Source organism: Palaemon carinicauda, chromosome 26 (assembly GCF_036898095.1).
Source record: "Palaemon carinicauda isolate YSFRI2023 chromosome 26, ASM3689809v2, whole genome shotgun sequence".
NCBI classification, from domain to species: Eukaryota; Metazoa; Arthropoda; class Malacostraca; order Decapoda; family Palaemonidae; genus Palaemon; species Palaemon carinicauda.
Window position 1 is genome coordinate 62251174 of NC_090750.1, and position 17500 is coordinate 62268673.

A 17500-nucleotide genomic window follows, 5' to 3' on the forward strand; every position below is an offset into this window, starting at 1 on the left:
GCTTCTAGAAGAATTCAAAAGGTCATGTAGTAAGGAATTGAAAATTTATCTAGAAGAGGTAAAAGCTTTTAATTTAAGTAATGCCGCCCAAATTGCTGACGAGTTTGTATTGACCCATCGAACTGGGTATGGTAGTTTTGGAAATAAAGATGTGAATTTCCAATCTGCTAGGCCAGTTAATTTTCAGAGGTCAGGCTCTTTTGTGAATACTCGTGGGCAGGGTAACCCACCAGATAAAAATCATAAGCCTGATAGTAACCAGGGAAAAGACTTGAGTGGACAGGACACTCGTGTCTTTTCTGAAGATAATAGGTTTGGTTCTGGCCCAGGTAATATGAATAATAGAGGTAGGGGGACTTGTTTTTGGTGTAATAAGCAGGGACATTATCAGGCACAGTGTTATGCCAGAAAAAGGTACCTCCAAAGGAATAATAATAATCCGGTGTCACTAATATCTACTGGTAAACCTGTTATCAGTGATCCCGTAGTTGAAAACCGTCCAGTAGCTAACACTAGTAATGATGGTAGTAGCAGTAGTCAGTCTTCTAGCAGAAAGGAGGCATGACTACTTTATGATAAATATATTTGGCCTGGTAAATTAATATCTACTTCTAAAACTGTTGGTGTGAAATTTTTGAGGGACACAGGGTCAGCTCGGTCTCTGGTTTTGAAAGACACTTTGAAAAATTTAGCTGAGTATACAGGAAATTTTGTTGTTCTGGGAGGATTCCCGAACACCGTTGTTTCGGCTCCGTTAGTGGAGGTCAGATTGTCTTTCCCTGGTTATGATAAAGTGACAGAATTAGCAGTTGTTGAGTGTCTCCCTATTCCTGGAATTGACGGCATTTTGGGTAACGATATGTTAAATACAAAAGGACAAGAGTTGTTCCCCATATTGTCTGTGCACGCCTGTCCTGTTGCAGTAACAACCCGGGCAGCAGTAAAGGCTGCAAATTTAATTGATAATGATGAAGATTTAATCTTAAGTAGTTTAGAAGTAGACGTAGAGAGGCCCGGGTCTGTAGATAATAGTGGTATTAGTGTGTTTAGCAATGTTTTGAGACCTGATTGGGACAGGTCTTCATTTATTGAAGCTCAGAAAAAAGGAATTTAATTTTGATTTGGGTGACACTGCAGATTTGACTAAACCCAGGTTTTGTGTGATCAATGGTTTACTATACCGGATTAGTCGTCCTTTAACTGATAATCTGAGCAAGACGTCTCGTATTGAACAAATTGTTGTCCCATCTCAATTCCGTAGGTCTGTCTTGAGTCTTGCACATGATGATTCTTTTTCTGGCCACTTCGGTGTATGTAAAACTTTTCGAAAGTTGGCAGAATGTTTTTGGTGGCCAGGATTAAAATCATCTGTGAAACAATTTATTAATGAATGTGAGGTTTGTCAAGTGATGGGGAAACCCAACCAAATTATTCCTAAAGCTCCCTTAAATCCAATTCCTGCGATAGGTGAGCCTTTTGTGGAATTAGTTATCGATGTGGTTGGGCCTTTGCCTAAAACTAAGTCTGGGTTTACCCATCTCTTGACAATCATGGATAGAGCATCTCGATTCCCTGAGGCCTTCCCAATGAGAAGGATAACCTCTAAGGTTGTATTTGACAAACTAATTGAATTCTTTTCCAGGTATGGTCTCCCTCGTACTATTCAAACTGACTGCGGTACAAATTTTACTAGCAAGGTATTTAAAGGTAAATGTGCAGAACTGGCCATTCGGCACAAGACCAGTGTACCATATCATCCAGAGAGTCAGGGCCTGGTGGAAAGGTTCCATCAGACCCTTAAATCTATTTTGAAAAAATATTGTTATGAACAAGGGGAGGAATGGGATAAAGGTCTTCCCTTTGCTCTCTTTGCTCTAAGAAATCACCCAAATTCTTCAACTGGTGTAGCTCCTTTCGAACTGGTATTTGGACACAAAGTACGTGGGCCTTTGGAGATTTTTCATGAGATGCTTGAGACTGATCGAGGTGGGAATGCAAACGTAGGAGACTTTGTGGAGGACTTGAGAAAAAAATTATCTAGAGCCTGGAAATTTGCCAGAGAAAATTTGGCCAGTTCTCAGGCTGCTATGAAATTAAATTTTGATAGGAAATCTAAAGCACGGTCGTTTGAGCCCGGAGAATTAGTTTTAGTTTTAAGTACTGACTCTGACAATTTCCTTGAACCAAGATATAAGGGACCCTGGAAGGTGTTGAGGAAGTTGTCGGAGGTGAATTATGAAATAGAGGCTCCTGGGACCAAACGGAAGTGCAGAATATTCCATATAAATAGGTTAAAACTCTATACTTCTAATAGACATGATCCTCTCGCTATTGTTTATGAGCCTGTGGTTGAAAGCATGGATTTACCTTCAGAGGATTTGGAGGATTTGATTTGTCAGGTGTCTTCTGATGCTCTTTATGATAATATTCAAAATTTAGAAGTTTTGAAGGAAGGGCTGGGGCATCTGGAGATTGCTCAAAGGAGGGATGTAATTAATTTAATTTCTTCTTTTCCAGATTTATTTCGGAATTCTCCAGGTCGAACTAATTTTCTTGAGCATGATGTAGACGTGGGTAATGCTTCTCCTGTAAAACAGAGTCCTTATCGGCTGAATCCCATTAAGAGGGATATAGTTGATAAGGAGATTAAATATATGCTGGAACACGATCTCATCCAACCTTCCGTTAGTCCCTGGAGCTCCCCGATAGTCCTGGTTAAGAAGTCTGATGGAAAGTTCCGTATGTGTGTGGACTACCGTAAGGTTAACACACATACTAAGAATGACTCTTTTCCTTTGCCTCGGATAGATGACTGTCTCGATCACATAGGGGCTGCTAAGTTCATTACGAAATTGGATTTATTGAAAGGGTATTGGCAGGTTCCCCTGTCTGATCGAGCAAGAGAGATCTCTGCATTTGTAACTCCCTTTGGGCTTTACGAGTGTGAAGTAATGCCCTTTGGGATGAAAAATGCCGCGTGTACTTTCCAGAGGCTTATGAATAGGGTTATTTGTGGTTTAAAGGGAACTGAAATTTATATCGATGACTTGGTTGTATATAGTGATGATTGGAGTACGCACATGGCGAGATTGCGTAAGGTATTTGAGGCCCTTAAATTTGCCGGTTTGGTTATTAATTTAGCAAAATGTGAATTTGGTAAGGCAAAAGTTTGTTATTTGGGTCACGAGGTTGGTTTGGGCCAGGTGGCACCTAAACAAGCCAACCTTGAGGCTATCGTGCATTTAAAGAGGCCGTGCAATGTCAGAGAAGTTCGGCGAGTGCTGGGCATGACTGGTTATTATCGCAGATTCGTGCGAAATTTCTCGGACATTGCTCAGCCACTTACCAAGTTGTTGGAGAAAGGGCAGAAGTTTATGTGGTCTCCTCAGTGTGAGGAAGCACTTCTTAAACTTAAGATGGTATTAGTATCTAATCCAATATTGACTTCTCCTAATTTCCAGAGACCTTTTATTATTGCAGTGGATGCCAGTGACATAGGTATTGGGGGTGTCCTTTTTCAAAGGAACGATATAGGAGAGGTTCATCCTGTATCGTATTATAGCCGAAAGTTACTGGCCGCCGAGAGAAAATATTCCACCATTGAAAAGGAGGCCCTCGCCTTGGTGCGTACTCTTGTGCATTTTAAGCCTTATGTAACAAATTTTTCTTATCCCATAGAAGTATGGACAGATCACAATCCACTGGTTTTCATCGAGCGCATGAAAGGTGCCAACCAGAGAATTTTACGTTGGGCTCTGCAATTGCAAGAATTCTCGCTTGTGATTAAACACGTTAAAGGATCGGAGAATCGAATTCCCGATGCCCTTTCGAGAATATAGATTCGATCACGACTTGGCCCTCTTCCTCTCGCCCTTCTCGTCTCTTCAATTGGTTTGCGTTATTCTTAGAGATGTAAGGATGAGTAGGAGTGTGTTTTTCGCTGGGAATTTGGTTTGTTAGTCATTAGGTTTTCTTAGTGAGGTATTTTATAATTTGTCTGTCTTCTTTTGAACCAAAGTAAAGCCTGTAGTGACCAAAGTGTGGGCGGTCATACTGTGGTAGTGTCTGTTATGTGTAAACTCAATGTTATTGGCTGAATTTGAGACAGTCAAGTGTCTGGTGGTTAATATTTTGTGGTAATTTGACCTTATGGTTTATTTTTCATTTATGTTTTCTCTATTGTTTAGGCTGGTAAATTTTCTTTGTGACAATTCAGTTTTTAAAATTCATTGGTTGTAGTGTTGTTCATGAGAATTCTTATTTCAGGTTTCACCCTGAGACTTTACTTTGTCTTAAGAGTGATGTGTTAATCATTTTCTCTTTACAGGTTTCATGTTTTGTATAAAAAAAAAAAAAATTTATTGGAATTATTTGTTTTGTTTTTGGGGAGGAAGGTATTAGAAAGTCTAGATCAGCCTTGTTTTTCTAGGTTTAATTACTAGTTTTTAAGAATCATTTTGTGGCAGAATAGCCTTTGTTTTTTATTTGTTTGTTATCTTTGAAATTTAAGTGTTTAAGTGTAAAGTGCTTAATTTAACAATTCTCAGTGTGGTTAGGCGCCTCCTCCCCGGTTGTTTATATTATCGAACTATCGTTTTAACGATTGTTTTTTTTTACATACGAGTGTTTATGAACGCGACTTGATGTCTGGACGTTGGTGCTCGGACAGAATTCAGTTCGGGCTTGAGCACTCCCCTGATAATATACCTTGAGCAGCATAGTGATTTGGACTCTGGATGACGATTGTTTGGCAACTTATTTGGACGATTCTTTGGATTACGCTTTTGATCCTTGCATTGATCTGTTGTCTGCAGGTGCTCTTGTCACCTGCGACTCGAGCCAGTTCTGCCTTTCCCTGACGAGGAGGACTTCCCAGGGAATTGGTGCACTAACGTCTCCAATCAGCTGCTGTGGTTTTGGGAGCTTGCAAGCTCGTGAGGTGGCCAGTAGGGAGGCTGACGCCAGGTAAGACATAGAGTGTCTGATTTTCGTTTGGGATTGCTTGCCCTTTATGATTATGCCCTGGCGTTCGGGACCTACCCTGATAGCTGTTATGACAAGTGAATGACGGCCCTAGTTTTGTGTCTCCTCTGCTTCATCCACTGAAGTGAGGAGAACTATATACATCCTTTGTATCATTTGGTCTTTTATATATTGTCATATTTAAGACGTGACCGCATAATATCTTCCAGTAGGTCTATTATAGACAAGGTTTTGTGTACATTAGTTTTGTGTTGATAGGTAGGATTTATGATGGTTTTTCTTGTTTTATTTACTCCGTCTTCCTTCTTTCTTGGAATTAGTATTAGGATAATTTTTTGTTCTGGCCAGCCAAATTGTTGGATCCAAGTTCATAATTGATATTTCTCTTGTCTTTGATAGGACTTAGCTTCTTAGTTTTAGGGAATCCAGTGTGATTCAAAGGACCGTTATTTGTCCTTCCTTGTTATTAAATAATGTTATTTGTAGTTTTAACAAGGTTGATCTAAATTTTGTTATTGTTAAGTATTAAATATTGTTAAGTTTTCTTGAGTGTTTGTTTCCGCTGACCTTTAGCACTGAGTTACATTTATCACTGACAACAATTATAATAAGAACTCTTATAATAACCCTAAGGGTTATAACAAATTGGCGACCGTGACAGGATTGTTCTCAGGTGTACTCAGTGTTTTGGTCTGTGGAACAGCACTTTGTTAATTTGACAATATTTTCTTTAGTTGTAAAGTATTACCTTTCTCCCCTGCTAATTTTGGTGCAATGGAGGGTTTTGTGTTTGACCCCGCAGAGTTTTTAGGGTCAAGTGATTGTATAAAGCATCTGCCAGTACTAAATAAGACTTGTTTAGTAAGTTGTGCCCGGTGGTTGGGTATTCCGTTGAGGGCAGCGGATACGAAAAATCAATTGTTGGTAGCTGTTAAAGGTAAAGTTGCTCAAGGTCTGGCTGAGGCTGAACATTTGGTTAGGGAGTATGAAGTTTCAGGTAGTAGTGACTCTGAGCGTGAGGGTAGTATGATTAATGATGATGACAGAATAAGTGTTAATGGAGGTCTAACTCTGTTTGAGGATCCTCCCCGGACAGGAACTATTTATGAAGGTCAGGCTAACTTGCCTCTGAAACTAAATGTTTCCACTAATCCATTCAATTCTGTAGTAAACCCTGCGCCAAAAGATCCACAGGTTCCTGTTTGTCCTTTGGTGGAGTCCAAGGAGAACGGTGAATTTGATTTAATATGTAAACGGATAGAATTGATGAAACTGGAATTTGAAGAGAATGAGAGGGCGAGGCGGCATGAATTGGAGATGGCCAATATCAATTTAGAAATTGCTAGGCTGCAGGGCACCTCTAATCATTTTAGTACACCTCGGGGCAACTCACAGGATAAGTTTAATGTAGGTGCGGCCTTGAAATTGGTGCCAGTATTTGAAGAGTTGAATGTTCCAGAATTTTTCAAGGCTTTTGAACGTGTTGCCACTCGGTTGTCTTGGCCCCCAGAAATGTGGACTGTACTAATTCAATGTAGGTTGGTGGGCAAGGCAATTAGAGTGTATAATGCCTTGGAAGAAGGTATTGCCCGTGATTACCATAAGGTTAAGGCTCTAGTCCTCAAGGCATATGATTTGGTTCCTGAGGCCTACCGCCTTAAGTTCAGAAATTTTACGAAGCAAGCCTCCCTTACTTATGTGGAATTTGCTAGGCTTAAGGAGGAACAATTTGATCAGTGGTTAAAAAGCCGCCAGGTGGTCTCTTTCTCCGCTTTGAGAGAACTCATGCTTCTAGAAGAATTCAAAAGGTCATGTAGTAAGGAATTGAAAATTTATCTAGAAGAGGTAAAAGCTTTTAATTTAAGTAATGCCGCCCAAATTGCTGACGAGTTTGTATTGACCCATCGAACTGGGTATGGTAGTTTTGGAAATAAAGATGTGAATTTCCAATCTGCTAGGCCAGTTAATTTTCAGAGGTCAGGCTCTTTTGTGAATACTCGTGGGCAGGGTAACCCACCAGATAAAAATCATAAGCCTGATAGTAACCAGGGAAAAGACTTGAGTGGACAGGACACTCGTGTCTTTTCTGAAGATAATAGGTTTGGTTCTGGCCCAGGTAATATGAATAATAGAGGTAGGGGGACTTGTTTTTGGTGTAATAAGCAGGGACATTATCAGGCACAGTGTTATGCCAGAAAAAGGTACCTCCAAAGGAATAATAATAATCCGGTGTCACTAATATCTACTGGTAAACCTGTTATCAGTGATCCCGTAGTTGAAAACCGTCCAGTAGCTAACACTAGTAATGATGGTAGTAGCAGTAGTCAGTCTTCTAGCAGAAAGGAGGCATGACTACTTTATGATAAATATATTTGGCCTGGTAAATTAATATCTACTTCTAAAACTGTTGGTGTGAAATTTTTGAGGGACACAGGGTCAGCTCGGTCTCTGGTTTTGAAAGACTCTTTGAAAAATTTAGCTGAGTATACAGGAAATTTTGTTGTTCTGGGAGGATTCCCGAACACCGTTGTTTCGGCTCCGTTAGTGGAGGTCAGATTGTCTTTCCCTGGTTATGATAAAGTGACAGAATTAGCAGTTGTTGAGTGTCTCCCTATTCCTGGAATTGACGGCATTTTGGGTAACGATATGTTAAATACAAAAGGACAAGAGTTGTTCCCCATATTGTCTGTGCACGCCTGTCCTGTTGCAGTAACAACCCGGGCAGCAGTAAAGGCTGCAAATTTAATTGATAATGATGAAGATTTAATCTTAAGTAGTTTAGAAGTAGACGTAGAGAGGCCCGGGTCTGTAGATAATAGTGGTATTAGTGTGTTTAGCAATGTTTTGAGACCTGATTGGGACAGGTCTTCATTTATTGAAGCTCAGAAAAAAGGAATTTAATTTTGATTTGGGTGACACTGCAGATTTGACTAAACCCAGGTTTTGTGTGATCAATGGTTTACTATACCGGATTAGTCGTCCTTTAACTGATAATCTGAGCAAGACGTCTCGTATTGAACAAATTGTTGTCCCATCTCAATTCCGTAGGTCTGTCTTGAGTCTTGCACATGATGATTCTTTTTCTGGCCACTTCGGTGTATGTAAAACTTTTCGAAAGTTGGCAGAATGTTTTTGGTGGCCAGGATTAAAATCATCTGTGAAACAATTTATTAATGAATGTGAGGTTTGTCAAGTGATGGGGAAACCCAACCAAATTATTCCTAAAGCTCCCTTAAATCCAATTCCTGCGATAGGTGAGCCTTTTGTGGAATTAGTTATCGATGTGGTTGGGCCTTTGCCTAAAACTAAGTCTGGGTTTACCCATCTCTTGACAATCATGGATAGAGCATCTCGATTCCCTGAGGCCTTCCCAATGAGAAGGATAACCTCTAAGGTTGTATTTGACAAACTAATTGAATTCTTTTCCAGGTATGGTCTCCCTCGTACTATTCAAACTGACTGCGGTACAAATTTTACTAGCAAGGTATTTAAAGGTAAATGTGCAGAACTGGCCATTCGGCACAAGACCAGTGTACCATATCATCCAGAGAGTCAGGGCCTGGTGGAAAGGTTCCATCAGACCCTTAAATCTATTTTGAAAAAATATTGTTATGAACAAGGGGAGGAATGGGATAAAGGTCTTCCCTTTGCTCTCTTTGCTCTAAGAAATCACCCAAATTCTTCAACTGGTGTAGCTCCTTTCGAACTGGTATTTGGACACAAAGTACGTGGGCCTTTGGAGATTTTTCATGAGATGCTTGAGACTGATCGAGGTGGGAATGCAAACGTAGGAGACTTTGTGGAGGACTTGAGAAAAAAATTATCTAGAGCCTGGAAATTTGCCAGAGAAAATTTGGCCAGTTCTCAGGCTGCTATGAAATTAAATTTTGATAGGAAATCTAAAGCACGGTCGTTTGAGCCCGGAGAATTAGTTTTAGTTTTAAGTACTGACTGACAATTTCCTTGAACCAAGATATAAGGGACCCTGGAAGGTGTTGAGGAAGTTGTCGGAGGTGAATTATGAAATAGAGGCTCCTGGGACCAAACGGAAGTGCAGAATATTCCATATAAATAGGTTAAAACTCTATACTTCTAATAGACATGATCCTCTCGCTATTGTTTATGAGCCTGTGGTTGAAAGCATGGATTTACCTTCAGAGGATTTGGAGGATTTGATTTGTCAGGTGTCTTCTGATGCTCTTTATGATAATATTCAAAATTTAGAAGTTTTGAAGGAAGGGCTGGGGCATCTGGAGATTGCTCAAAGGAGGGATGTAATTAATTTAATTTCTTCTTTTCCAGATTTATTTCGGAATTCTCCAGGTCGAACTAATTTTCTTGAGCATGATGTAGACGTGGGTAATGCTTCTCCTGTAAAACAGAGTCCTTATCGGCTGAATCCCATTAAGAGGGATATAGTTGATAAGGAGATTAAATATATGCTGGAACACGATCTCATCCAACCTTCCGTTAGTCCCTGGAGCTCCCCGATAGTCCTGGTTAAGAAGTCTGATGGAAAGTTCCGTATGTGTGTGTGGACTACCGTAAGATTAACACACATACTAAGAATGACTCTTTTCCTTTGCCTCGGATAAGATGACTGTCTCGATCACATAGGGGCTGCTAAGTTCATTACGAAATTGGATTTATTGAAAGGGTATTGGCAGGTTCCCCTGTCTGATCGAGCAAGAGAGATCTCTGCATTTGTAACTCCCTTTGGGCTTTACGAGTGTGAAGTAATGCCCTTTGGGATGAAAAATGCCGCGTGTACTTTCCAGAGGCTTATGAATAGGGTTATTTGTGGTTTAAAGGGAACTGAAATTTATATCGATGACTTGGTTGTATATAGTGATGATTGGAGTACGCACATGGCGAGATTGCGTAAGGTATTTGAGGCCCTTAAATTTGCCGGTTTGGTTATTAATTTAGCAAAATGTGAATTTGGTAAGGCAAAAGTTTGTTATTTGGGTCACGAGGTTGGTTTGGGGCCAGGTGGCACCTAAACAAGCCAACCTTGAGGCTATCGTGCATTTAAAGAGGCCGTGCAATGTCAGAGAAGTTCGGCGAGTGCTGGGCATGACTGGTTATTATCGCAGATTCGTGCGAAATTTCTCGGACATTGCTCAGCCACTTACCAAGTTGTTGGAGAAAGGGCAGAAGTTTATGTGGTCTCCTCAGTGTGAGGAAGCACTTCTTAAACTTAAGATGGTATTAGTATCTAATCCAATATTGACTTCTCCTAATTTCCAGAGACCTTTTATTATTGCAGTGGATGCCAGTGACATAGGTATTGGGGGTGTCCTTTTTCAAAGGAACGATATAGGAGAGGTTCATCCTGTATCGTATTATAGCCGAAAGTTACTGGCCGCCGAGAGAAAATATTCCACCATTGAAAAGGAGGCCCTCGCCTTGGTGCGTACTCTTGTGCATTTTAAGCCTTATGTAACAAATTTTTCTTATCCCATAGAAGTATGGACAGATCACAATCCACTGGTTTTCATCGAGCGCATGAAAGGTGCCAACCAGAGAATTTTACGTTGGGCTCTGCAATTGCAAGAATTCTCGCTTGTGATTAAACACGTTAAAGGATCGGAGAATCGAATTCCCGATGCCCTTTCGAGAATATAGATTCGATCACGACTTGGCCCTCTTCCCCTCGCCCTTCTCGTCTCTTCAATTGGTTTGCGTTATTCTTAGAGATGTAAGGATGAGTAGGAGTGTGTTTTTCGCTGGGAGTTTGGTTTGTTAGTCATTAGGTTTTCTTAGTGAGGTATTTTATAATTTGTCTGTCTTCTTTTGAACCAAAGTAAAGCCTGTAGTGACCAAAGTGTGGGCGGTCATACTGTGGTAGTGTCTGTTATGTGTAAACTCAATGTTATTGGCTGAATTTGAGACAGTCAAGTGTCTGGTGGTTAATATTTTGTGGTAATTTGACCTTATGGTTTATTTTTCATTTATGTTTTCTCTATTGTTTAGGCTGGTAAATTTTCTTTGTGACAATTCAGTTTTTAAAATTCATTGGTTGTAGTGTTGTTCATGAGAATTCTTATTTCAGGTTTCACCCTGAGACTTTACTTTGTCTTAAGAGTGATGTGTTAATCATTTTCTCTTTACAGGTTTCATGTTTTGTATAAAAAAAAAAAAAATTTATTGGAATTATTTGTTTTGTTTTTGGGGAGGAAGGTATTAGAAAGTCTAGATCAGCCTTGTTTTTCTAGGTTTAATTACTAGTTTTTAAGAATCATTTTGTGGCAGAATAGCCTTTGTTTTTTATTTGTTTGTTATCTTTGAAATTTAAGTGTTTAAGTGTAAAGTGCTTAATTTAACAATTCTCAGTGTGGTTAGGCGCCTCCTCCCCGGTTGTTTATATTATCGAACTATCGTTTTAACGATTGTTTTTTTTTACATACGAGTGTTTATGAACGCGACTTGATGTCTGGACGTTGGTGCTCGGACAGAATTCAGTTCGGGCTTGAGCACTCCCCTGATAATATACCTTGAGCAGCATAGTGATTTGGACTCTGGATGACGATTGTTTGGCAACTTATTTGGACGATTCTTTGGATTACGCTTTTGATCCTTGCATTGATCTGTTGTCTGCAGGTGCTCTTGTCACCTGCGACTCGAGCCAGTTCTGCCTTTCCCTGACGAGGAGGACTTCCCAGGGAATTGGTGCACTAACGTCTCCAATCAGCTGCTGTGGTTTTGGGAGCTTGCAAGCTCGTGAGGTGGCCAGTAGGGAGGCTGACGCCAGGTAAGACATAGAGTGTCTGATTTTCGTTTGGGATTGCTTGCCCTTTATGATTATGCCCTGGCGTTCGGGACCTGCCCTGATAGCTGTTATGACAAGTGAATGACGGCCCTAGTTTTGTGTCTCCTCTGCTTCATCCACTGAAGTGAGGAGAACTATATACATCCTTTGTATCATTTGGTCTTTTATATATTGTCATATTTAAGACGTGACCGCATAATATCTTCCAGTAGGTCTATTATAGACAAGGTTTTGTGTACATTAGTTTTGTGTTGATAGGTAGGATTTATGATGGTTTTTCTTGTTTTATTTACTCCGTCTTCCTTCTTTCTTGGAATTAGTATTAGGATAATTTTTTGTTCTGGCCAGCCAAATTGTTGGATCCAAGTTCATAATTGATATTTCTCTTGTCTTTGATAGGACTTAGCTTCTTAGTTTTAGGGAATCCAGTGTGATTCAAAGGACCGTTATTTGTCCTTCCTTGTTATTAAATAATGTTATTTGTAGTTTTAACAAGGTTGATCTAAATTTTGTTATTGTTAAGTATTAAATATTGTTAAGTTTTCTTGAGTGTTTGTTTCCGCTGACCTTTAGCACTGAGTTACATTTATCACTGACAACAATTATAATAAGAACTCTTATAATAACCCTAAGGGTTATAACAATATATATATATATATATATATATATATATATATATATATATATATATATATATATATATATATATATATATATATATATCCGTAAAAGTAAACATGATCAACTGACATATACACACAAAACAAATTTGTATTTGACTAGACAAACATATCATCAATTGACCAAATAAACTAATCATTTATCCTCATTTCTATTTTACCAGCAGCCACAATATGAAAGACGCAGGGATATTGCTGTATCCCAATGGAATTATTCGCCCAGCAAAGAAGTGTTCCGTAATCTAACTCGTTCATTGGTGTGTAGTTCACTCTGGACTCCGTCCCGACCACAACAAACCTGATAAAAGATAAGAGAAGTATGTCAGTTATATGAGTTATTGCGTGTTATAGCCTCTGTAACCATGGTCTTCCCCTGTCTTGGGCTAGAGCTCTCTTGCCTGAGGGTACACTCGAGCACACTATTCTATCTTATCGCTCTTCCTCTTGTTTTGTTAAAGTTTGTATAGTTTATATAGGAGATATTTGTTTTAATGATGTTACTCTTCTTAAGATATTCTATTTTCCTTTTTTCCTTTCCTCACTGGGCTATTCTCCCGCTTTTCCAACTAGGGTTGTAGCTTAGCTGATAATAATAATAATAATAATAATAATAATAATAATAATAATAATAATAATAATAATAATAATAATAATACTGTTTATCTTAGGTTCACTTTCAAGGCAAAGACTCCTTCTCATACACACTATTGGATATGACAATGCAATTAACATTTCACCTGAAATATAGTAATGTTGATACATCTAAGTTTCATGTAAGATTATTAAACATAACTTTTGATTCCTTAAAAAGTTCCACTTGCAGCAAATATTTTTTATGTTGAACTGGCTGACATAAGTCTTCTTATAATTTATATATGAAATATCTGTTTTGATGTTACTGTTTTTAGAATATTTTATCTTAATTGTTCATTATTACTCACATGGTTTATTTATTTCATTATTCCCTTTCCTCATTGGGTTATTTTTCCCTGTTGGAGCCCTTGGGATTATAACATTCTGCTTTTCAAACTTGGGTTGTAGGTTAGTTAATAATAATAATAATAATAATAATAATAATAATAATAATAATAATAATAATAATAACAACAACAACAACATTGTGCTGCAGTTGTCTATGTGAACAATTTCTCCACGAAGAATTCTTCCTTCAAATCAGCAACTATTTTAGTCAATATGATACACTTGCATGGAAACCCTTCCTATCCACGTTTACAAGTGACTTAGTAAAAAGCCTTTCAAGCAAGATATGTAAATGGCAGTATAAATCCTGCATAAATGTGAGAATTACTCTCCATTTTTGAACGCGGATTTAAGCTCTGATATTCTGATATGTAAATATGAAGCTTTACTAGACATACCGCGAAAATATATCATCCTTCCATTAAGTCGGTGTGGAATGTGTGGCTTCCTGCTGTCGCCCTTAAATATACGTCAATGGAAATCGTTCACAAAGATATTTCAAAACTTATTGCATATACCTTTCAACATTCCCATAGATTATTATTATTATTATTATTATTATTATTATTAGTAGTAGTAGTAGTAGTAGTAGTAGTAGAAGTAGTAGAAGTAGTAGTAGTAATAGTAGCAGCAATAGCAGTAGTAGTAGCAGTAGTAATAGTAGTAATATTTTGTTATTATTATTATTATTATTATTATTATTATTATTATTGGCTAACCTACAACCCAAGTGGGAAAACCAGGATGCTATGAACCCAAGGGCTCTAACAGGGAAAAATAGCCCTGTGAGGAAAGGAAATAAGGAGATAGATTAACTATACGAGAAATAATGAACAATTAAAATAAAATATTTCAAGAACAGTAACAACACTAAAACAGATCTTTTATATGTAAACTATAAAATGACTTATGTCAGCCTCTTCAACGTGAAAACATTTTCTGCCAGTTTGAACTTTTGAAGTTCTACCGATTCAACCACCCGATTAAGAAAATGCATTTGACAATCGAATAGGATAATTGAACTTCAGTTCTTGAGCAGCATATATCCTTGTAAATTCTGTGTTGAAAATATACATATTCAAAGACCACGCTCTATAAGAAATTTAGTCTGTTTTGACTTCCAACATCACATATGAGCATATCCGCACTATTTGCAACTATGCCACAGTAAAAATCTCTTTAGCACACCATTATGGAGGACTCTAAAAATCCCTCTTTTCATCTGTGATACAAGAATATTAAAGCATCAGATAATGAGTATAAATAACGCTACCTAAATTATCGAATTGTTTTATTGTGTGATGTAAATACACAGCTTTTTCTTATTCATACTAGTAGAGAAGCAGTTTTTATGCTTGTGAGTTGCTAAACCTTATGTGTTTACATGTTGCTTCTTCAAGGGAGCCGTTCAAAGAAAGGTCTCTAGGGATGTGTATGGCATCTGAAATTCCTTTTAACATTGATATATGTGCGTCTTAGTTAATGTAAGTTTTAGATGAAAAAATACCACTTCAGTTTCAGGAAAGGGTTTAAACTCCTCTTTTGCGTTACAAGCGATTAGATTCTCACATACTGGCGCCATATATGTGTTTGCCTAAAGTATTCCTAAAGAACAGACACTCTTGGAGACCAGTTAAGTAAAAAGTGTGAATTTAATTTAAATGTGATACTTATAAGTAAATGTCAAAGTGTACCAACAACAACAACAACAGCAAAAACAACAACAACAACAACCTTCGCAGTCGTTTCTTGTCCAGTGTAGCGCAAAGGCCTTAGACGTGTCCTTATCCACACCACCAACAACACAGGTAGAGTTATTATCCTACTCGTAAGTATTTATCAGAAGGATACTTAGCTAGCTTCTGCTACGAGTATATTTTTACAGATATCTTTCCTAGCACACCAATATCGATGATTAATGTAACTGTAGATATAACTGAAGACTTAACAGCAAAACGAAACATGAGCTCTATGACATGATTTTAAATCTATAATTCTGGTCAGTGTAATTCAAAAGTCCCATCACTTAAAATTATGAAATAAATGATATTTTGATCCACCTTTTCAATTGATGTAAATGAATCTAATGTTACTGAAAAATAATGATGAAGGGATTGAACGAATTCCTTTTTTATTTTTTTACAAAGCTATATGGCAAATAAATTTTTTCGAAATTTAAGAATGATAATGTAAAGATGAAAATTTATGATCTCATAATGAATTTTGAACATGTGTTTTTTGAGCCAGACTACAGTAAAGCGTTTATGACATTTTTACGAAATCTGTAATTTTCTCCATTATTATTATTATTATTATTATTATTATTATTAACAGGAAGCTATAAGCCCAGGGGCTCCAATAGGGGAAATAACACAGTGAGGAATGAAACAAGGAAAACTAAAATATTGTAAGAGTAACAATATTAAAAAAAAAAAAATATCACCCATATAAACAATAAAAAACTTTAACAAAATAAGAGGAAGAGAAATAAGAAAGCGTAATAAATCATAACTGATATATTTTCCTGTGAATTTACTTCACGCTTCATAGTCCTCAGCCATGTAGGGGCCTGGAGCTTCCAATTCTTCTAGTGCCTCGTGGAGGTCAGTTGAAAGTTTGGTGAACTAATCTCTCTTGGGGAGTGCGAAGAGCTTGTCCAAATCATCTCCATCTACCTCTCATCATGATCTCATCCACATGGCACTTGAGTAATCTCTCTTATAGTATCGTTTCTAATGCTGTACTGCCATTTAACTCCTAATATTTTTCTTAGCTCTTTATTCTCAAATAACCACTGAAACTTCACTGATTTACTATGCAGCTGCAGTATCTTTTGATAAACATATGTATTAAGATAAGGCCATATTTGAATAACAATATAATTGCAGTATGTATGTAAAATTTATCCTAAATATTATAATCAGAATGATACTAGGCAGGCAGTTAATTCTAATAGCCAGGCCTTCTCCACCATGAGGCTCAATACTACACAGTATTCTTGAAGTTTTAATCCAGCTGTGACCAAGTTGTGGAATGATCTCCCTAATCGGGTAGTTGAATCAGTAGAACTTTAAAAAGTTCAAAGTTCTAGCAAATGTTTTTTTGTTGAACAGGCTGACATAAGTCTTTTTATAGTTTATATATGACATATCTGTTTTGACGTTCTTACTGTTTGTAGAGTGATTTATTGTTAATTTGTTCTCATCATTCATTTATTTCCGTATTTCCTTTCCTCACAGGGCTATTTTTCCCTGTTAGAGCTCTTGGGCTTTAAGCATCTTGCTTTTCGAACTAGCGTTGTAGCTTGGCTAGTAATAATAATAATAATAATAATAATAATAATAATAATAATAAACTGGATGCTCTATTCTAAAGTCTGCATGAATTAGCAGAGTGGATAATCAGAATGTAATGTCAACCTAATTATTCAAACTGAATTAGCATACAAAGGAAGAGTCAAGTGTCAAAGTGATTATATGCAATCCTTTCAAGTCTGATCATGGATAATAATATTGATTTCAACATCACCTGAAAAAATAGCAGCTGCATTGGATAGTTTTTTTTTTTTTTTTTTTTTTATTCACTCCACTGTAGATGTTTATGGAAACAGCCACTGGTGGTTTATCTTTTCCTTGCATTGTTATAAAAGTTTATGAAAAAAACGGTAAATTCCCGGAAACATGTATTTCAAGATTTTCTACCGTTTTAAAAAACGGATATATGAACGTAAAACATTGATAGTATGGTCACCAACTCGTAAAAGATAATAACGAGTAAGTTAGAATTACGGTCGCCTGTATTTTACTGAAATACGGCTGAGAACAATTTATTTTTACGGATAATTTTCGATTAAAATTACTGTTAAAAACAGCCATTAAAAAAACCGTAAATTTCCGGCAACAATTATTCCAAATTGTTTACCCTTTTAAAGACTAATATATTAACGTGAAACAGTAATATTACGGTCACCAACGCGTAAAAGATAATAACAAAGTACGGTAAAATTACGGTCGCCTGTATTTTACTGAAATACGGCTGAGAACACTGGATTTTTACCGTGAAATTCCGATTAAAATTGCATTTT

The 17500-nt window shown here is 37.4% G+C and overlaps 1 protein-coding gene across 1 annotated transcript in view; it reads right to left on the minus strand.

The window, feature by feature from the left end:
- The window catches only part of LOC137619948 (uncharacterized), a 41977-nt gene that overhangs the window by 10335 nt on the left and 14142 nt on the right, over positions 1 to 17500 (minus strand). The window contains exon 3 of the mRNA XM_068350229.1: positions 12597 to 12733. Within this exon, the coding sequence (XP_068206330.1) occupies positions 12597 to 12733 (137 nt within the window). The remainder of the gene's footprint in view (positions 1 to 12596; positions 12734 to 17500) is intronic.